This window comes from Lutzomyia longipalpis, chromosome 4 (assembly GCF_024334085.1).
Source record: "Lutzomyia longipalpis isolate SR_M1_2022 chromosome 4, ASM2433408v1".
In the NCBI taxonomy this organism is placed as follows: domain Eukaryota; kingdom Metazoa; phylum Arthropoda; class Insecta; order Diptera; family Psychodidae; genus Lutzomyia; species Lutzomyia longipalpis.
In genome coordinates this window covers 3,181,879-3,204,518 of record NC_074710.1, presented here as the reverse complement: position 1 = coordinate 3,204,518, position 22,640 = coordinate 3,181,879, and the positions used below count along the sequence as shown (strand labels likewise).

Below are 22,640 nucleotides of genomic sequence, written 5' to 3'. Positions count from 1 at the left end.
AATTTATACTTATCAGTTCATGATAGATGAGGGAAAATGCATTTATTTTATTGATTTAACTTTTTTATTTATTAAACAATAAAATTGGAATAAAAATTTAATAAAACATTTGGCATCAATTGACCGAAAGTTAGGGGAATATGGGGTAATTTTATCACCAGTACAAAGCTTTACGAAAATGGGTTATTATATCATTTCTCCCAGAGATGGAATCTTTTGCTTACAAGTTAGACAATGACAAATATCTAACAAAATATTGCTAAATATCTCATTTGTAATGCCTAAATAGATCGATAAATTGTCAAGTCCTTTGCAATTTAAACTTAAAGTTATCCATGAGGCCATAAAGTGAATTTCCCTGGAAAAGCTCTTGCAGCTGATTAATTGCAACCGCATGGAAATCACTTATGACTGTTGATGGATTTTTTGCTTGTTGCTCTTGTATAAATTAGAATTCATTAAATTTTCATCTATTTTACCATTTTAACACATTTTTTTTTTAATTATTCCAAAAAGTATCTCAACATTTTGTAGGTGTCTCATGAGTAAAGCATGACTCTTTAAAAAAAAAAAAAGTGAGAGTCAAAGAGGCGGATGTTCTGCGGAGAAAGTTTCCGTGTTCCAGGTGAAGTTTTGTAAAATAAACAGAAGGCAAAAAAGAAGTTTTAACTTTTTATCATTCTTTTAACATTCTAAATGGGAATTTTTCCTTTGAAAAAATTATTTTCTAAGAAGTATTTCCGCCAGAGAGACTCAAAGCTCCCTGACTTGAGGTTCCAAAATGGTTTGGTGTTTGCACAACTCGGCGCCTCCACTCGGTAGGTGGGTAGAGAATTTCGTGGTCTTCCTCCGGACTTTAAGTTTCTCTGCCACCATTGACTAAAAAGAATATTATGTGTACGTAAATTCAAGAGTGAACCATTTATGGTCTTCAATGGAATACTTTTGGTAATATTGAGCTTCTCAAGTTGAGTGAGGCAATAGAATGATATTTTTTTAATTTTTATTTTGGCCAAGTGGTTCAATTTGTACTGAAAAGAATTTATAGTAAAAAAACCCAGCAGAGTAAAGCCTTAAAAAGTCATTTCATACATATTTCTGGAAGGAGTTTATTCATTTTGAGGCTCTCTCTAACATATTTTTTGTTAAGTGGAAAAACCATGCGACCATGAAAGAAAAATAATAAAATTTTCAAATTTCAACGGATTTTCAAAAAAAAAAAGAATTAAATTTTAAAGACATTGTTCTTGTGACAATGTAAGAAAATTCTCGAGCAACCTGGGTTAATAATATAAACTTATATGTAGACAAAGACATACATACACTGTGTGTATGTTTGCAATATAAATCGTGCAAATTGCTACGGAAACCGCCCTAAGGTTTAAGGGGTGAGAAAACCCTAGAGAAGAGAAGCTTCCCCCGCCAAAGTTCCAAAGTAGAATGACAATGCTGAACAAATCCTTTGCGATACAGGCGATATGGGGAGTGCAAGACAATTTTGTGACCCATTTCGAGCTCTTCATTGTTAAACAACATGCAAAGGAGTGCACCACGTTGCTTTTGCGATAAGAATGGGGTAAAAGTTATGACTCCAATGCCACAGCATATTCTCCACAGGATTAAATTCCTTCAGGACGATAAACGTTTTCTCCTGTCAAGCACTGAGAGGAAAATTGCATTTGAATTGTTATTCTCATATGCTTCTTATGAGACAGTTTAAATGCAAGAAAACACCGTATTGTCATGTCTTTTGAGCTGCTTTAGCTTTAACATAGCAAATTAGATATTTTTATTAAAAGAAAATTATACATTTTCACCGTTTTCACCTAAAGAACTGTTTCAATATTAAATCTCTGCCGTGTTGCTAAATCGTAATAAAATCTGATTATTATTGCCAAAAATCTAGCACAAATAGTAACAACCAATAAGTTTCAAAATGTTCAAGATTTAACTTTCAAAGAGATCTGTGAGAGTTTAAAAAAAATCTTCCCATTGATTTTCCGCAGTGTTGCTTCCATTTTTATGTGATTCCGCGGCGAAGATTAATCAGGGAAATTCCAAGAACATTTAACAGTCTCAGTTGAAATATTTCTGGGAAATTCGCAGAATTTTTAGTGTATGAAATCCGTGACTAATTCGTACGGAGATTTAAAACACGTATGCTATAATTCCGCAATATGTCATGCAGAATCTTGAATTTGCACCTTGCGGGCAGGTAAAATATTAGTTAAAAGCTCAACAATGGAGCTTTCGAGTAATACTAAAAGCACGTTGTAAACGTTTATTTGTACACTTCTTTAGTATGAAGTTTTATTTAACCCTTTGACGTTCTGTGGGTCATACGTTTACCCAAACGTGAAACATTTTATTTTCCCAATTTTATTATGAATTTAATTATTTTTTCAAGTCCGAAATGAAATTAACTCACGAAGAAGAGGCCAAAAGAGACATTTTACCTGAGAAATGTCTTCTGAGAGTTAGCATAAATATCATGATGCAAAGAACGCATGTTTCAATGTTACAATGTTTCACGTGGAACCAAATGTGAAACATTCTATTTCTTTGAATTTTAATTCGTTTAATTAAAATTAATTTAATTATTTTTCCAGTTTTATAATTTATTATTTATTGATTTTTAAAATTATGATTTTTTTAATTAAAAGTTTCAAAAGTTTTATCCATCATATGAATTTTTAACAAATTGAAGTTCTATGCTAACTTTATTTATTTAGAAAGTCTCCTAAAAAACTTATGAGTTTTTTTTTACTGAATTGTCATTTGCAGAATGTTGAGTGCGTTGAAAATAAAAAAAATTTCAAAAAGATTTTTCTTTAAAATAAAATTCATTGGTATTCAAGAAGATGGTGTATGAGGTATCTTATGGAGTTGAATGATGTGCAAACTCCATAAAGTTTTCTTAAGATGAGAGAGTAAGAGGAGAGAATTAAAATAAGCGAAACGGTGAGAAATCCTCCGAAAATCCCCCCACGTAGATCTAAATCAGTATTCAATGGGAAGAAAGAAATTTGGCGATTGACACAGACTTTGGGGTGAGTGAGCTTCAAAAAAAAAAGTTCTTCTTGAGTGATTTGAAAAATTAAAGCTACTCCGTGGAAGAAGGAGGTAAAAAAAAAGAGACCCGGGGAAGAGAAGTTTAGAAGAAATGTGCAAAAGGCCAAACGCGGGAAGAGAGCAAGAGGCGATGTCAAAGAGAAAAATTGCTATTTGCAGCAATGTTGATGATGATGAGGAGGATTTGACCGTACCGTGAGATTGTCATTCTACTTGTAAGCTGCGTTACGATGCTGGGAGTGAGAGACCCAATGGCTTCGACCGCATTCCTGAGGTGCTGCTGACTCCATGTCTTGAATATCAAAAAATCTTCTCGTGCTCCGTGGACTTGAGATACATCTCTTTGGCGAGTGATCGGAGCTTTTTCACTCTTTTGGGTGCTTTAAAAGAGAAGGCATCAAGCACACAAAAAAAAGCAATATGCGAAGAAGGCAGAACACACCAGGAAAAAAAAACGTCCATGTAGCGTGTATTTTGGTGATGATGACATTTTATAGATCACATCATCGTTTTATTGAGATCGTTCTCCGCGCGTATGGAATGCCCAATCGACCAGAAGTTTTCCCATGCGAACCTGCGACCACCACGGTGAGGCTCACAAACAACGCGAGCTCACGGTGTGGCAGTATTTCGTCAAAAAACTGCGCCAGTCAGATTTTTTTTGGGCAAATGGCTTAAACGGTTGCGCACGTTATGCAATAATTCTTCCTTATCGTCCGACGGCACCGCATTAAAATAATTCCCTACTCATATGCGCCCGAGTTAGGCATGGGCCCTGATTAGATTGTAATTTTCAAAATTACGCCGCATACTTGGCAAAAAGCTCGCATCAGTGCCTCGTTGGCAGAAAATGGTCACACGCGCGTAAACAGTTTTGCCAAACCGATATGTTGCATAAATCAATCGATTTGGCATTGCGGGCAATTGTGCAATGCAACCCATATAATAAAATATGCATTACATCCCCGGGATCCTGGGGATGTGCTGCCCCATACCACTATTGGCGGGTACGGGGGGTGGTGTATGTTGTATGTGTATCGTATAACACAATACAATGCAAATTTTAGTGGCATGCTGAAAGGATTCTCCTCATATGAATTTCAATGGATGAAGGAGAATATAAAAAAGAGGCGATGCGGTGCATAATTTTATCGTTCCCCGAAGGATTTCCCGGAGAGAGTGAGGTGCTGAAAAAATAACATACATACACCAACAAATAATGCACCATATTGACTCAAGTGTGATTCATTGGTCCTCTGGGACTTCTGTCTGCACACACCCCGCGCACCACTATTGCCAAATCCATCCATTTTCATTTTGTCTCTATACCCCATCTTTTTGGGGTCATGCTTTTACCTCAATTGTACCGCGATAAGGGATGGTGTATAGCCGCTATGGTTACGCCATGTTTCATTTTCACTGATGAAAGGTCCACCGAGTGGATATTTTGATGCTGACAAAATATCTCCAGGGCCCCACGAAATGTTCTTTTCTATAGAATGTGCCAATTTGTGAAAATTTGACTATTATAAATTATTTTATAGACTTGTGGTATTGGTGATATTTTCTTTATTTTTTTTTTTTGAAAGAAAATGAAGCATATTTTTTATTCCAAGTTTTGGATAAGTCACAGGTTTAACCCTTTAACGTTTTTTGGGTCATACGCTGACCCAAACGTGAAACATTTTATTTTTTCAATTATTTATGAATGTAATTGTTTTTCCATGTTACAAATGCATAAAATTCACGCATAAGGGGTCAAAGAAGACGTTCTGACTGAGAAAAGTCCCCTAAAAAAATTCATAGAATAAAAATCGCGATAAAAGAGCGCATGTTTCAATGTTTTTATGTTTCACGTTGGACGTTAAAGGGTTAACAAAAAAAAACGATAAAAGTTGTGATGTTTGAGAGTTATAATGAGTTACATTTTTTCCAATCTGTGAGCAGTCAGACGAAAATGCTAAAAAACAGCATAATTATGCTTTCTAGCGGCGTTTCACCAAATTGATTTGCATCTTCAGGCTCTATTCACATGAAATAAAATGATTCGGTTTTTAAAAAATTGCATTGTTGAAAAAAAAAATCAACAACTTGAAAGAGTCGTTAATTTTTCAAAATAAACGTTATAAATGAGTATCGGGGATGTTTGGCATTCTTTTTTTTTGAATACTTGACGTTTCTTTTACAGATGGAGGAGGATCCTGGATCAGGCCAAGACTGGAGACCAGCCGTAGTGCCGGTTAAGAAAGTAAGATGTTTCTTTTCTAACATTTGATTTTTTATTTTCTATTATATTGCTTTTTTAACGTTCGTTTTATCTTTTTTTTAATAATTGACGTTCCATTTTTAGCATTTTATATTTTTTTTGCATGATGTTTTTTCTGACATATGACATTTCTTTCTTCTTTTCAAACACATATATGACATCTTTTTAACGTCTGCTAACGTATTCTTTCGTACATCTAAAAGTTTCTTTACAATATTTTGGGTTTCTTTTTAAACGTTAAATGTTTTCTTATCTAACGCCTAAAATTTACTTTCTAACGTTTAACGTTTTAACATTTCTTTACTATCGTTTGACATTTTTTTGTTTGATGTTTCTTTTCAAACCGTTGATATTTTGCTACATGCATGAAAATATTTATGGAAAATTTTAAATTTCAACATTGTGCTGAATGAAATATTTAATTACTTGCTACAAAAAGCGAAATACAAAAAAAAATCTGCTAAGAAAGAACGAAAGATTACATTTTAAAATATTTTTATTCAAAATTAATTAGCTATATATAGATTTTTCTCATGAAAACTCATCATTTTCCAAGCTATTGGTTAATGTGGAATTGTCGATTAGATGAGAATAATCCAAAAACTTCACCATCTGCGAATTTTTGGTGCAAATTTGGGTATTATAACACGGTGCGCTTGGAATGTCTTTTCGCCTAAAAGTCTCTCGCACATTCTCCCCTCAATCTTGACCTCTATTCAGTCGTTCGCGGTATCAGAGGAAATTTAATCAGTGTCACTTTGAGCTGCTTAAGAGGCATTACTTGGCTTTTCGGGGCTCTCAGATAGTGGCTGTGAGACCTTCGCACTGACCCACTTGGGCGACATATCTCGAAGTCAATGGCATGGGCACCGTCGGGGCTTTCTTTGAAGCTCATTTACAGCCCACAGAAAGCTTTTTCCAAAACAAAATTTCAATTTTTACTCGATTCTATCCGGTCAAATTAGCTCGAGAAGATTTAACTGCTCTGAATTTTCTTTCTTGAACAGATGGCGATAGTTTTTTTTTCTCCATAAAATAAATTTCATTGTATCGTTTCTGATGATCATAAATGTACTTCCGGCTCTATTTCGACTTCGAGCTTTTTTTTCTTCTCTCGCAACATTTTCTCCCAACTCCTCCACTAAAGTCTCGTGCTCATGTAAAGACTCTCCGCCATTGCCACGGTATGAATCATTTCTTGATATTTTTTTTTATTGTGTATTTATATTGCATTTGATGGATTTTCTTCCTCCCAAACTGACCTCTTCGTCCGGTGTGAGGGAGAGAACGGAGCGTGTTCTAAATTCTCAAATCCCAAAAGTCACGACATCCAATTGAGTTGGTGTTGCGGAACTCTCATGTGCGTTTCCAGAGCCATTCGCATTATGTCTCTCTGTTCCATCCATTTTACTTGGGCATCTTCCATTTCACTCCAAGTTGGTCCCCCTTTTGCCTCCCAACCCCGCGCCCCAAACAGGGAGAGGCAAAAGTGTTGGTTTATTGCGATTGAGTGGCCGCGGATTGCACGAAATTCCAAAGGAGAAAAAACACAACGAACGACGAAAGAAATGAGCAACGTGAGGGGCTTTTATGGGCAACTTATGGATTCATCAGGCGTGAGAAATGCTTTCTCTTCTCTCTCACTCCTCCACCTTTCTTTTTCCCATGCCGGCAATTTTTCACCTGGCCCTCTCGCTCTAGCCCAAAATCGCCGTGGAATTCTTCGTGTGCCCAATTTCCGTGATGTCTATTTTTGGTGGAGTCGTGGACTCCATTTCGATGTGATAACCATGGCGCCCCATTCCGGGGGTCTATCGCATTGGAATTACAATAAAATTCTACCCCAACGCAACCCTCAATGTGGTAGGAAATTATATAGGGGAGGATATTTCAAATTCAACCTCTTGCACACGACGTTACTTCATTCTTATGGGTTTAATTGTTCTTTTCAAGAATCACGAGGGTTTAATCCTTTGGAAATTTGTTAGGGAGTTTTTTCATTTTGAGAATGAGAAAATTCATTATTCGAGAAAACACTCGAAATACGCGTAATCGTAAAAAAAATCGCGAAAGAAACTTTTAATTTTCCACTGGGATTAGATTAGTCGATGAAAATCTATTCAAAAATCTGAACAATGACGTCATTATTGTAATTTTTTGTGATTTTTAATTCATTTCTATGCATGAATCATAAAATCTCTTGTCAAAAATCATCACAAAACATACAGGAATTAATGTTTGATAATAAATTTAAAAAATAATAATTTTTCTGAAAATAAAAAAAAAATAAAAAAAATTGACGTCATTGTCTGAATTTTCACCAAATATTTGCCGGAATTATTAGATTTTTTATGAACTGGAAATAGCCGAAAATTCTCAAATTATGAAAATTAAAAAATACGCTAAGCGAAGCCCATAATATTTGTTTTGCTTAAAAAAAAAAGAATATAAGAAAAAATTAATCGAAATAATAGTTGCAATCAAAATAATATTCGTAAATATTCAAAAAGATTTGAAATATTTTACTAAAATATCAAAATTTTAACTTGATACACTTGTTAATTAAATATAATTAATTTAAAAAAATTTTTTTTTCAAAGGTTCTTAGCCTAGATTTTCCTACTTTTCTATAGTATAGGCTTGGAAAATTTTGTGGTTTGCTTTTAAATTATTTTCAAAAAATTCGTATCAGATTCAGTTTAAAGAATAATTTACAAATTTATATTGTTAAGAATTTTAAGAATTTCGCTTGAGAATTGATTTTTTCTAGACAATTCTTGAGCATATTTGGAATGAAAAAATGTTCAACCCTTTGGGAATCACTGGAGAACCACTCCTCGGACCACATAAGGCGTTAAGGCGAACTTGTTGGTCCTCAACGTGTTTATAAAAATTAAAATTTTATTATTCTTTGTGTAGTTTTTAGTGAATATATACATGAGTCAAGTAACCCCTTGGTTCTTTAGGGACAAACTCAAAAATTGAACCTAAAGATTGTTTAGCATCTACATATAATTGGGTTAGGGTGAAAAAAAACCAAATATATATTTTATTAGGGTTTTTTTCACCCTCATTTACCTGATTGATTTTACCGCGGGCATTTAATTTTCACGTGATTACCACACGAGGGCTACCCCTTCCCAACACATTGCGGTGAGTCGGAGGGGTGGACATTCCCCTCAACTTTTGCAGGTGGTGGGGATATCCCTCTCCCTTTGGTGCAGTACCGCCCTCCGCTGATGTGCGCTCTTCTATCGGTGCATCGTGCTAAGCGGTTGTGCCTAGCGCTCACTGCTTGGCAGTAGCGTAGGCCATGACCCACTTTGTACATTTCAAGGTCGATCGTTGACACGACGTCCGCAAAGTGAATGCGACACGGCGCATGTGCCGCCATCAGGGTGGGACACATGCGCTCATCTCTTTGGCTTTCCACGGGCTATATGTACTAATGAAAAGCTCCTTCACAATGAGCCGAATTACCCCTGTGCTGTGCCTACCCCAAGTCAATGCAGTGTCTCCGATTTTCTTTTTTTTTTTCGGGTCACCGCGAGAATGGGGATTTTTGACTTTACGGGGAAATTTGGGGCTTGCCAGATGGGTGTGTTTAAGAATGGGGCATTTATAGCCAAAGGAGTTTGGTACTGAGACGATGAAGAAGATCACAGGAAAGCCACCGCGCGAATGGGTCACAAAACTCTCGAATAACTGCGTCCGAAAATGCATACATAGCATAAGATGGCAATAATTGGTCCCATCTTACTGTTAAGTTGTTTGGAGTCACTCTCGCGGTGGTCAATCATGAATTCCTCCCAAGGGGGGGGGGGGAGGGGGGAGGGGAAGAAGAAGTCAAGAAATGCGAGTGTGTGCTCAAGAAGAGAGCATTAGAGGCATTTTGTCTGCGAATTTCCAACACGATGTAGCGGTATTTCATTGAATTCCACCGAGTGTATTGACATGAATCCATATTACGGAGACGGCGATGCGGCGAAGAAGTTGATGGTATGGCGCGAGGAGAGCCCAAAGAAGTTGCCTTTGTGGATGAAATATTAATGAAGAAATGCCGAAGAGCCAAAACCACACTCTCTTGGGTATTTTAGCACATTCTTATACCCTGGGCAACGTTCAAACTCCCAATTGGTTGCCATTTGCTTCGTTTTTTTTTCTTCTCTTACCACGTCCCGCGCCCTTTTACATTCTATCATTATATCCTTTTTTACAAGAAGAGTTCCTTTACAGAAAGTTTCCTATATCAATTCCACGTTCTTTCCACCAACGTGTAAGAAAAAAAGAAAAGAAAATCTCCCCAAAAATTCCCATTGAGAAATGAAAAATAAATAGACCTGGTGGACGTGATGGTGGTTGGAAAATAGATGATACCTTACAAAAATATCTCCGTACTCTCACATTGGTTTTATAGAGTGCCGATGGAAGTGGCGAATTTGGATGAAAATTCTATTTTTCACCACACATCGGCCACTGACTTCTGGGGCAAAAGTCAATAAATTGGGATGCCTTTGGCATCGCACCGACCTTGGTGAAACTCTTCCGCAATGAAATTTGGCAGGAAAATTCAATTTTCTAGCCGTCACTTCATTTTACATTTTACACCATCATACAGTGAGATTAATTTAAGAGGAAAAGTACACGATGATGTTAATGGGAAAAAGCTCAGGGAAAAGAATTTTAGAGATAGCCTACCTACATAGATTTAATAGGTTACTCAATATATTGTTTTATTTAAATCTTATCACTTCTTTTTTTTTTGTTTGTAAACTTTCTTCTGGAAAAAAACACAATAGGGGAGACCGGGGCTAATAAAGTCACTTAAGGGTTTGGAAAAAGCTTAAAATATCATATTTCCTAGCTAGATAGAACAAAATGATCTGAGAAAGAGTTATAGAGCAGTAAATTTACTATAGAAATGAGCTACACATTTCGTTTTATCTATTTGGGAAATATGATATTTTGTGCTTTATCTAAACCCTTAGGTGACTTTTTTAACCCCGGTCTCCCCTATGTTGAAGAAACCTTTTTCTTAAGCTTTCGATGAATTTGGATTTTTTTTTTTTAATTTTCAACCAAAAGAAAACTTAATTGTGATATGATCTATTTTTTTACAGAGATACTATTTAATACTTTAAAAGAATCACCGCTAAAAGATATTGTAATTCTATAAAAATATTCAATAAAAGGAGTTCATTCATTTTGAAGCTTTCACGGAAAATTTATAAGATAACAGCCAGACATGAAAAATACTTAAGTCAAAAAAATGTTTCAAAAAATTTCAAATAAGCAAAAAAAAGAACTTTTTTATTAAAGTAATTTTTTTCCATTTTCAATCCATGAAACATGTGCGTCAGTGCTTCATCAATCGATGATTGAAACATAGAACTTGACAGTAAAAAAAAAATGCTTAAAATTCACGAAATCATCGTTTATTAGTAAACTTTCTTCAATATTTTCATTGAATCGCACACGAAAGGGTTAAAATTGATTGTAAGGCAATCTTTTTGATAATCTATACGACCTCCATGAAACATGAAACATTGAAACAAAATGTCTTAGGATATATTTCTTAGTCACAACGTTTGACTTCTTGTACGCAATTCCAATATGTCACAATAGACGCGAAAGGGTTAATTTAGTTTAGATTTTCAAACAAAAACAATCTCAAAAAGATACTTATAGGACCAAAACACTTTAAACAAGCAAAAAATGATTTGAAGAAAATCAAAGAATTTTCAATACAAAATGCGAGCATTCTCATTTTTTCAAACATTAAATGTACTTCCTCTTGTTATAAAAGAAAAAGAAAATGTGAAATCGTTAAGATTGGCGCCTTTGTGGTTGAATTCAAATCAATTGGCGCCTAGTGGGGGCATGTGGGAAAAAAAGGAGGAAAACTTTTTGTAGGACACCACTGTGTGTTAGCCCATATCATGCATATCGTGAAAAATGAAGAAAACCCTGTTCCACTTTCCACGGAAAGCCCTCCTAAGGCATCAACTTTGCCAACTTCCTCTCCGCCATAAATCAGGCATGGAGACAAATTGAAAATTCGTGAAAATTTTCTCCACCAAGAACTTCTCTCGCACAATTTTCCCTGCATTGTACCCCTATACACATCCAGTGTTCCTATATACCCTCTCCCCTATATAAGCTGTCGGCTTTTTGCGAAATAAATTGCCTGTGTAACACATCCGAAATGTACATCATGAAATGTACAAAAATAATCTGAGAACAATTGCGCAGGGTCGATCGAATTTTGGCACTTTGCCTATTTGGGTTGATGAGAAATTTTACAACGCTCACACATACACCGAATTTGAGTACTTTTCAGAGCAGAAAATCACTATCTTGGTGCCTTTTTTCCCTCCTCTATGCGGTCTGCCTTCCTCATTTGTATTTTGCGAATTCGCAAAAGTTTTTGCGTTTTTTTTTTCTTTACTGGTATACGCCAAAAATTACTTTTTCTTATACATCATCAAATTGAGCACAAGACATTTGGTAGTTTTTTTTCTTTCTTCTATTTATTTTCTTCTCACTTGTTCATCTCAATTGCTTGATTTCGTTGCTGCCAAATTCTTTCATTTTTTCTTTTAGAAGGAAAAACGTAAACTTAACTTTTGCACTGGTAGATGCCAAAAAATTAACTCTAAAGCATTTAGGTCTAAACATTTTGGCACTCCTTTTAGTGCATCAGAAAAAATATTATATTGATTATCTCTTTTGCGTCCACGTGAAACATAGAAACATTGAAGTATGCACTCCTTTTATCGCGATAATTATTCTATGGATGCCCTTCAGAAAACATTTAGACAGAACGTCTTCTTTGGTCTAATTTACTTAAAATTAACGAATTTCTAAGTTAGAAAAACAATTAAATTAATTAAAATTTAGGTAAATCAAATGTTTCATGTTTGGCTCTACGAATGACCCAATGAACGCGAAAGGGTTAAGCTCACAATACTGATTATTAGTTTTTTTCTGTTATTAAAATTATTTAATAGGCTCTATCGGATTTTTTTAGTTTCTTTCCTAAATCATTTTACTCTCTAAAAATAATTCAATTCTTACTAAAACGTGATTTTGAGTTGAATTTATGTTGAAAAACGATCAAATAAAACATTTTTATAGCAAAAAGTCTTCTTTTAGTGCACCATAACGTCATGAAAATCACTGAAAGATCATAAAATGTATGTTTCATTGTGAAAAAAAAATTCTTATGGAAAAAATCATAAATTTTCTTTAATAAATAAATAAATATTAGGAGAGTTAAAAAGGAAAAAAAAATAGAAGCTATACCTGAAAATTGAGGAAGCATTGTGAATCTTTAAGCCACATAGGTAAAAGAAGGAAATTGATTCCCCTGGGATCTTCATGGACCATTCCTGAGTGTTATACATTACTGCAGAATCCACCGTGTTTCACGTGATTTATGAGCATCTAAATTCGACCTACATTTTGCATAGCATTGCTGCCGCCTCTGTGGCCGCGAGGCTTCCATAAAAGCAACCGAATATGGAGGAAGTTGCGTCCGGCTGCAACCTTGGAGGCGCATTGTGTTCTTGGTTATAGCCACACAGTGTGTACTGTTTATTACCATCTCTATACGCACTAATCTTCACGATGAAAATTTCATTTTCTATTTATTTTTCCTCAGCACGCGGTCAGTGAACTTGTGTGCCTCGCTGGGTGTGTGTGGGGACTCCGCGGTCCCGCCAAATTGAAAATTCATTCCCAAAAAGCCACCCACATTGCGCGGAGAGTGTGCGTTGCCCACTGAAGGAGCCCACGGCGATGTGGCGAATGGAGCAAACGATTGGATGCGGATGAGATAATCACGACTAAAAATAGATCTTGTCCATAATCTAACAACTACAGCCATCCCTCATCGTGACCATCGCCGTATGGGCACTTTTTGTGTGTTGCTATTGCGAATTTTTTTTTCTTTCGCCAATCCCGCGCAATGATCGCAGAGCTTTTTTGTTCTGTTATAAATTTTTAAATTTCATCCCAACCATGGCCAGAATGGGGGATCTTGTGGAAAAATATTCAACCATCGTCTGTGATTTTGGGCACGAGATGGTGAAGAAAACTGATTTATTGGCGAGAAGCGCAACATTTTTTTTTTCGGCAAATCCACCACCACCCAACCAGAACACAAAAGAGGGTTATTCACGCGAATTAGAGATTCTCTCACACAAATCCGCATCTTATAGAGCTTTTTTTCTTCTTCTTCGCAAACTCATTGGGACGCAAGCACATGCCGATTGTGCTCACAGAGAGATTTCTGGGTCACACAGTATTTGGATGTTCAATTAGAGACAATTCGCAAGTTGCCATTTTGAATTGAACCAATTTTCCCTTCCTTTTTCACGCTACTTTTCCGCCAAGTTGAAAATTTTTCCATCTACCTGTGTCAAGTTAGAAAGGAAAATTTTCTTTATTTAAACCTTGGAGAACAAATACAATTTCCATGCATTTCAGAGAGAAGATTGTAAAAGTTGTACGACGTATAATTATGTAGTGAAACATTTTGTTTGCACAGGAATAGCGAAATATGCTTCCAGTTTCACTGAAACTAATTTTATTTGTTCACCATCAAGGGAAGACGTTAATGGGTAGGAAATGTACCACGGAAAGGTTAAATTGGTGGGTTTATCTTAGCACTTTTACTTATAATAAACCTTTCAAGACATAAAAGACATTAAATAATCAGGTAAAGCAATGAATTATAGAATTTAATTTTATTAACCCTTTAAGGTTTTTTGGGTCATATGCTGACCCAAACGTGAAACATTTTATTTTTTCAATTATTTATGAATGTAATTGTTCTTCCATGTTACAAATGCATCAAATTCACGCATAAGGGGTCAAAGAAGACGTTCTGAGTGAGAAATGTCCTCTAAAAAAATTTATAGAATAAAAATCGCGATAAAACAGCGCATGTTTCAATGTTTTTATGTTTCACGTTGAACGTTAAAGGGTTAAAATTATCCTAATTACTCCTGGAATGATTTTTGAACTCTAACATCGTACGATGATTTAGAATGATTGAAAATTATTGATTGGAAAATTGATTTTTACAAATTTTACACGTCGTGTAATAAATAACCGTGTTATACGTTTACCCGGCTGGTCAATATTTGATTGACATTCTTCATATGTTTTCTAAATATATTTTTTTTAATAATATTAAAGAAAGCGTTTCTTTTGTCATAAAATTAATTTATGTTTTTGATTCTTAATGTTCTACTGAGTTTTTGAGGGTTATAAAAATCACTAAATATTTACCAGCTGGGTTTTATATGAATTATAAGACAATTTTTTACACTGTGTTGAAATAAGAACTGGAGACTGAAGGATATTATAGTTCTTTCGGTGATTTAATCTATTTAATCCGTTTACAATCGTATGAAACATAAAAAAATTGAAACATTCGATCTATTTATCAAGATATTATTGATAATTGGCTCTTAGGCGTCTCCTCTAGACGAAAATGTTTCTGGCTTATTCCGCGCAAGTTAAAGTTATTTCTCTACTATGTAATTAAGTTTAAATTGTGGAAAATATAATGTTTCACATTTGTTTCATTGTATGACCCAATGGATGTGAAAGGGTTAAATAAACTTTTTCATATAAAATAGAACTACTCTTTAGTTTATCAAAACTAGTTTAGATTAGTTAATCTCAAAGCTAATTGACTAAGTTGACCAAGACAAAGTGAAAGCCTTAAAAATGTTTTTTTTATCATTGTGGTGTACCTCCCTATTAAACGAGATACATTCCCTTGCACCTTCCCTACGAAGAAACTTTTCTTGCGATATTTTCAAAAAGGATAAATGTTAATTTCTTCTGCGAAATTCTTCTAGAAAACATAAGAAAGTATAGTTTTTCTTTTCCTTTCCTTCACCATCTAATGATTTTTTTTCAGGAAGGTAGAAAGAGAAAATTTATTTAAATCACTAAATTGGGCAGAAAATTTCCCTCTGCGTGTCTTTATTTTTTCCCTTTTTCTCTAACTCTAAAATAGACAATGATGACAAGTAAATGGAATTTTTGTAGTGTCAACATGGGGGCTTTTGCATTGGGCGTTGCCTCTCTTTGGCGTGTGTGTAGGAAATTCTCATGAGCGTGTGTATTTCATTCATGAGGTTTTTGTTGAAAAAAAAAGAATGGTGCGTCTACAAAAAATCTCCCATATCAATGGAAACTATTGAGAAATCTATTAATCTCCATGTGGAGGAGCGTGGAAAAATATGCGTTGGAGAAGCCAACTGGCTGATGCATGGGACGAGAATGCAATTAGTATGTCTCGTGAATGTCGACAAATTGGCGCGAAGAAGTTCCCCTTGAAATGGGAGTGGAATTATTACTTATATTTAAGAAAAAAATCAAAATGAAAAGGTCTTTGTAGAATATGTATTAAAAGATTTTTTTGTTAAGTTTATTCTGTTAAGATCAAATTCTATTTAATGTTTTTTTTTAATTTTATTTATATAGGTACCTATTAAAATTGATAATTTTAACGCGGTTAAACTTATTTCTAAACACAAATAGTTTTTTCCTTAAAATCCTTAGGCCATGGAACTTTATTTCCCTAGAGAAAGGTTATCTGATTTTACGCATAAAAATAAAGATTTTGTGATAAAAACTATTAATTTTTAATAATAGTCCGCATAAGAGTTATAATTACAACCTGTGAGGGGTTATAAACCTCATTGAACTCTGCATTGAGCATCGTGAAAAGGAATAAAGATTAAATCATCCCTTAAATACATAATATAACCACTCATCCATCAAGTTTAATATCTTTTAGAGGCTTTCCTTTGAGCTCCTTGGAATAAAAGATTTTTTTTTCATTAAATCATCTCACATTGGAGTCATAAAAATGAAATAAACTGAAGAAAAAAAAGAATTGAATTAAAATGCAAATAGTACCTCGTCTAGGGCAATAAATTGTCTGTGGGTGCGATTCTTTCTCTTCTTTGATGTATAAGTAGCATAAAGGTAACTTTTACTAAAAAAAATAAAAAAGAAACAATTCTAATGGCATGAAAATGCAAGTGCACGTGCTGGGAAATAAAAATTCTCCTCATTCTCATGCTCGAGAGAATCCGCTACGAGTCATTCTGAGACTGAGCACCTGACTGATTTGCCCTTAATTGGAACTCGATGGAATCCACCAAGTGGAATCGCGCGTGTTTTGCGAGCAATTTTCGATAGAATGGCAATATGATTGTGTTTTTCGGCATAGGGGATGAGCTTTTTGGGGGTTCTGCTGAATTCCTGGGGTTGCCCCAAATAGTGTGTAGCTCAATTGTGTATGGCACATGCGGGTGTGGCAGCACCATAGCCTCCCACAAAGTACGAGAGGGGGTGGATTGCGTGCAAGAAAATGAATAGGAAAATCCCGCATATGGCGGAAAATTGATGTGGAGAGAAAAAGCAAAATTTCAAATTGGTGAGATTCAAACGGAAATTCCTTCACCTGTACATGTTGTATATATGATGGAGTTTTGAAGAGACAGTTTATTTCGCAAAAAGAGAAGAAGAAATTGTATGAGCCGCGCAAGATGAGGTACATCGACGCGGGAAATATATATGTATATAGCTTGGTAATTGGTGAAGAAATTCAAAGTGTGTCACGGTGTCTGCTCACTATGCTAACAATTACACACACAGACAATCTTTATTAATTGTGGAATTCCACTAACGGAAATAAAATACAATTGAGAGCCACACGAAGAGGTTTGGTTTTCATCTGACCAAAAAAATCGCCGTTTCACCGGTTTTCAAGCCCGCCGAAGAGAGATGCTTAACATTCTTCCGGTATTTGTACCGTGATCCGCGTGCCTCCATTGCCGAAATATCTGCCACCATTTCGCCATTCAGTGTGAAAATTCCTTGCTGGGACAAATTCCATCAGCAACCCATTGGCCATTGACCTTGTAATTATTTGTTTATTCTGCCTTCACCTCCTCTATGCATATCAATGAAGAAATTTATACATATCGTCAAAATTCCACAGATATTTTCACCGTCAATTTGCTTCTCATCCGCACCTCGTGGGTATTTTAATAGTTTTATTTTATTTCATTGATTTAAAAATGAGGGAAAGTCAAGTTTTAGTAAAGAAAATCACGCTTGTTTCAAAGGGTGGTGCATAGAATTACGTTTAAAATATTTTTTTAAAATTAAAATTACACAATTATTACACAAATCTTTATTTCCAATATGGAGCTTGGAGAAAGATTAAAATTTCGATGAAACATTGATGCAACCAAGCGGTAGCCATTTTGAATAAAAGTATCATTATTTTAGCAATTTAGCTATTTAGAAATATTCATTGTAAACTGGTGAGAGAGAAATTAAACGCAGAAGAAGTCGTTGGCTTGGAAAATCTGAAAAGGAAGAATTTTATTAGTTTTAAATGAAAGTCCCGCTGCTAATTCACAACCTCCATGTAATTTTAGGTTAAGATACCAACGCTACATATTTTTATGTGAATATCGCATACCAGAACTCTTCTTTAGAATCTTTACACTTTCTATTACTTACCCTCAAATTTCTTCTCTACATTCCGTAAATCTCAGCCAAATTCCCCCGATGATTGTTGGAATTATTTCTTCTGGATTTAGCATTGGCTCTAGGGATGTCCTAGCATCGAGTTTTACTTCGAAATCCTTCACAATGGCAACAATAGCTGCCTTTATCTGGGTCTGAGCAAATCGCATTCCGGGACATATTCGTGGTCCATCTCCAAAAGGTAGGTAGCATCCCCTATCTCTGTATACTTTGCTGCCTCCATTTTCGGGGGAAAAACGTTCAGGATTGAAAATGTCAGGATTTTCGTAGTACCTTGAATCACGATGGATGCTGTGTAGTGGAAGGATTACGCTGTAGCCCTTTTCGATTGTAACTGTTTTATGCTCTGTTAGGGGCATTTCACATGATTCTGTGCATAATTTGGCTAGAATAGGAAATACCGGATGCAAGCGATGAGTTTCACAGAGAACTTGCTCAAGGTAGGGCATTTCCTGAATAACACTATAGGACAATTTGCCATTTTTCTCAACGATTTTCCTGATTTCATTTCTCAATTTCTCCTGGACATCTGCATTCTTAGCAAGTTGGTAGTGAGCAAAGCTCAGAACTACGCTGGAAGTCTCAAAGCCACAGACAAAGAAAGCCATAGCATGGGCCATTATTCTGTGCGTTGTTAGATCCTTCTTTGCCTGCAATTCAATGAGATAGCTTAGGTAGTCTTCACGAAGTTCCCTACCTCCTTTCCTCATCTGAATGGAATCTTCCATGAGATTCACGAAGAACTTCCAACCATTCCACGGTACAAGACCGATTTTAATAAATTTCCTAAGAGATGGAATGAGTTGAATCACGAAGAAGTACAGAGCAATTGTTGGTGTGAAGCCCAAGAGCTTTCTTCCCATTTCCCGAATTGGGGCTTTCTTGTCCAATAATGCTCCTGCATCAGCACCAAAGATGCAAGTTGAAAGGACTTCAGTTGTGTAATTTGCACACATGTTACGGGCTTCAATTGCTTCATGCTTTTCCCTGAGAATGAATTTCTGCAGACGCTCACACATTTCGTCCATAATTGGGTACATAGACTTGATCTGGAAAATTCACGAATTACTGAAAAAAATCCTTTTTTTTTGGATTTCAAGTATCTTTACTCGTAGTTGTGTGAAGGCTGGCGTGATTTCGGTTCTTGCCTCTCTCCATAGTTGACCCTTTAGCATAAAAGGATTATTTCCAAAAATTGGATCCTTTTTCTGTAAATTCCAACGAATTAATTCAGTTGGAAAGACAATCAATACGTCATTATAGTCTTCCTTACCTCATCTATCATATCAGAAAAATCATTATCGTGAAAATACTTAAATTTACCGATAAGAATGTCTCTGGCAACACGTGCATCAGTTACCAAGTATTGTGGTTGCCTCATGCTAAAAAATCCAATGATTGAATATCCATCCTTAAACTTCCTGTAATGATAGAAACTACTGAATGGCAAAATTCTATTAAATTTTGTCTAACTAAATAGTTCATACTTATAGAGATCGTCTAAATCGTAAGCAAAGTGTCGCTTCTGATTCACTAAACTAGGAAGATTTCCACTTAAAATTTGCGGCTTATCGAAAGGAATACCGCGCTTTGTCCAATGCTGATGGTTCCACGTAAGGAAAATATAAAAAGCACTTAAGAATGTAAGTAAGCAACCACAGAGAAAAACCAACATTTTTCCCCTAAAAAAGAGCACAACTTTTTTCTTTAAATGTTTAATTTCAACTGATAAAGCGAAAGAGTTTCTTTATGTTTTGTTTTTTTTTTTTTTTTTTGAGATAAGAAAATTTTTGATTATCATCCAGAGTAGAGTCTTCAATCTTATTACATAAGATTATTATTAGAATATTTTAATTTAAATTTCAAGTAGTTAAAATTAAAGTTTTTAAACGTTATCAAAGAAATGTCGAACGTTGGAAAAAAATGTCAAAAGTTAGAATAAAAGTCAAATTATGACAGAACTTCAAACATCGACTCCTTAAATCATTAATCATATTTTTAACGTCCTTTTTATTTAAAAAAAAAACTCCTTTTGATAGAGCATCCAAAAGTACGTTAAAAAAATCAAATCTTGCTGTAGCTCTTGATAAAGGCTCAAAAAGGGAAGAAAAGCTCCGGAAAAATATTGATAAAATCTCTGAAAAAATAATTTAAATCAACAAAAACCTGAGAAATAAAAAAATATAGCTTCAAAAGTAAAAATATGTATTTCAAAATATATTCTTAAACTTTCCAGGAATTCATACATTTTTTTGCTCTGCACAATGACGTAATCCAACATTTATGAAAAGTTTAAGTATGAAGATTATAAAAACAAAAATTATTATAAACCACGTTCTGTTTAAGGAATTATTTTTTTTATTTATTCTACTTTTTCTGCATTTTTTTTAGCTCAACATTAAAATTATTATTTTATTGTTTTCAGAAAATATTTTTCTCAAAATCCTGATCCTGCGCAGAATGGAATTTCCATATAGCAATGATCTTTTTTTCCTTGCTCCAGTCTCCTCTATTCATTAGAATTTTTCTCATTTTACTTTATTATATTTTTTTTACACAAAGTCTACCATTAAATGCCTCTCATATAAAACATCTCTGTACATAATTTCCCATGAAGCTCCCCATTGCCATTGGCAAGGTACTTTCTTGGTGGAATTGGGTCGCGCGGAAGTGACTCTCTTTTGCGAGGAGTTTTCCGTGAATTTCTGTGGCAGCACCAACACACCACTCACATCCGGATCTCTCGGCACGAGCGAATGTGACATGGTGGGGAAAGAGAGTGGGAGACTGTGGGAGAGATTTCATTGAGAAATCACCGATGAATGATTTTCAGGTGGAAGAAATCTCACCTTCCGCGAGACGCATTCCGTGTGCGAGCGAGAGCGCCGAGTATGCACGTGAAATGCCAATTCGCTCGATGGCTTTGATGGTGCGGCCTCTGCATCCGGTAGAAAGCAACCAGCAGCCTCACCACCAGCTTAAAACGATAGCGTACTTAAATTGTGGAGCGGTCGTTTACACTGGAATGTGGCGGCTTCTTCGCGTCTTTCCCGCCACGAGCCCCTTTTGCACACTCTTTGCTCAATTCTTCTCTTTCCCGCGCACAAGAAACGGCTCTTTTATTGCCGCAAGGTGCATCCACAGTGGGCACATTTTGGGTCTTTTCGTTGACTTCTTCGCCTTTTAATGATGAATTTCCCCACAAAAATTTCCTTTGTTTTGTGAGGGTGGAAAAGGAAGCAAAAAAAAAAAAGAAAAAATAGCGCACCTGGTTACCCCAGAAGGGACTCGAACCCTCAATCCCCGGCTTAGGAGGCCGATGCCTTATCCATTAGGCCACTGGGGCGCTGCTTACCCACTTCTACTGACTCCATGACATAACATTTGGTCATCAGACTCACTTCTAATCTTTCTTAATAATTTTTCGCTAATGCACATATATTTAAATTAATTTTTAATCAATTAGTTTGTTTATTTTTATATCATTTAATGATTTTTTTTGCATAGGAAATTAAAATTTTCGTTAAAAAAAAGAATCATAAGTTTTAGTACAAAGTAATGAGCATGGAGAAACAAACTCACCACTGTTTTGTACATATTCACCGCTGTTTTGACAGTTCTGTCAAAGGTAAAAACGCACGTGAACTTTTGTTTATTTTTTTCCCTCTTTACAATGGAAAGAAAATTGAAGATTTGTGGGATTTGCAGTGAGAATCCTCAAAAGTACAAATGCCCATCCTGTGAAATTCCTTAGTAAGTATTTTCAAGTTATTAATCTCTTGTGTTCATCTGTAAATCTAATTAATATTTTTGATAATTCCTAAGTATTAAAGCGTCTCAATTCAAACTTAATATCTTTTTATATCCTTAAAATTAGTTGTTCTGTTTCCTGCTATAAGAAGCACCAGGAAACCCCTTGCCAAAAGAATCACGAAGATAATAAATCAAATGCCGCTGGAAGTAAACCCACAATTCTCTTCCCAACGGAAGACACAGTCCCGGAAGAGAAGCTGATAATGCTGCAAGATTCAGAAGAATTGAAGATGCTTCTCAAGAATTCACACCTGAGAGAACTTTTGTGTGAACTCGATGCTGCTCCAAATGCTGAAAAAGCAATGGCAGTTGCAATGCAGGAACCACTCTTCATGGAATTTGCTGATCAGGTGCTGAAGATTGTTGAACCACAAAAAGACGATACGTGATGTTTGGAAAAGCATCCAGAAAACAAAGCAGGGGTCCTTCATTTTAATATTAAATTAGAAGTTATTTAGATGTAAGACTGAAATGTAAAAATGATTGAAAAGAACATTTTAAAAATTCTTTTCAAGCTAATAATAAAATGTGATGCATACAACTAATGGGACGTTCACAATGATTCAATATTACGCTTAGAGAGACTATAGCGCTGGTTGAAACAGCAAATATCGTATAAAGATAGGGATTTCTTCAGCAGATACGATAAGTGCTGTTGCAACCAGCGATATGCTTGGGGCTTAAGTCACAAATTAGGAGTTTCTTTTTCAATATATGAAAATATTTTAATAAAAATATTGCATTAATCTGCGATCTTCCAATATCAATGCATATGCCTTAAAAAATTAATCTGTAGAGTCGAAAACATTAAATTTTTAGTTAATATTGATTTAAATTTTGTAGTTTTTTTGTATTTGCAAAAGGAAACTTTAAATGTTGAGATTTATTCGTATCGGGA

At 35.2% G+C, this 22,640-nt stretch overlaps 3 protein-coding genes and 1 non-coding gene across 4 annotated transcripts in view; 2 read left to right on the top strand and 2 right to left on the bottom strand.

Annotated features, from left to right (window-relative positions):
* LOC129795447 (mediator of RNA polymerase II transcription subunit 1) overlaps positions 1-22,640 on the top strand; it is a 1,235,552-nt gene that overhangs the window by 171,363 nt on the left and 1,041,549 nt on the right. The window lies entirely within an intron of this gene.
* Positions 17,553-19,650, bottom strand: LOC129795565 (probable cytochrome P450 28d1). The gene is made up of 5 exons (XM_055836958.1): positions 19,417-19,650; positions 19,203-19,350; positions 19,039-19,137; positions 17,903-18,978; positions 17,553-17,745 (listed from the first exon to the last, which is right to left on the bottom strand). The coding sequence occupies exons 1-4, from the start codon at positions 19,602-19,604 to the stop codon at positions 17,905-17,907; spliced, it is 1,509 nt and encodes a 502-aa protein (XP_055692933.1). The 5' UTR covers positions 19,605-19,650; the 3' UTR covers positions 17,553-17,745; positions 17,903-17,904.
* On the bottom strand, positions 21,203-21,275 carry Trnar-ccu (transfer RNA arginine (anticodon CCU)). The gene has a single exon. It is a non-coding gene; the product is annotated as a tRNA-Arg (tRNA).
* Positions 21,551-22,287, top strand: LOC129795742 (zinc finger HIT domain-containing protein 3). The gene is made up of 2 exons (XM_055837222.1): positions 21,551-21,682; positions 21,807-22,287. Exons 1-2 carry the CDS (start codon positions 21,603-21,605, stop codon positions 22,129-22,131), a joined length of 405 nt encoding a protein of 134 aa, XP_055693197.1. The 5' UTR covers positions 21,551-21,602; the 3' UTR covers positions 22,132-22,287.

Excerpts from the sequence above, each read along its gene's own strand:
- LOC129795565 (XM_055836958.1), bottom strand. The coding sequence starts at position 19,604 with ATGTTGGTTTTTCTCTGTGGTTGCTTACTTACATTCTTAAGTGCTTTT. Across the intron at positions 19,351-19,416 it reads GATTTAGACGATCTCTATAA|GAAGTTTAAGGATGGATATT; the intron begins GTATGAACTATT and ends CTATCATTACAG. Across the intron at positions 18,979-19,038 it reads CAGCCTTCACACAACTACGA|ATCAAGTCTATGTACCCAAT; the intron begins GTAAAGATACTT and ends TGAATTTTCCAG.
- LOC129795742 (XM_055837222.1), top strand. The coding sequence starts at position 21,603 with ATGGAAAGAAAATTGAAGATTTGTGGGATTTGCAGTGAGAATCCTCAA. Across the intron at positions 21,683-21,806 it reads CCATCCTGTGAAATTCCTTA|TTGTTCTGTTTCCTGCTATA; the intron begins GTAAGTATTTTC and ends CCTTAAAATTAG.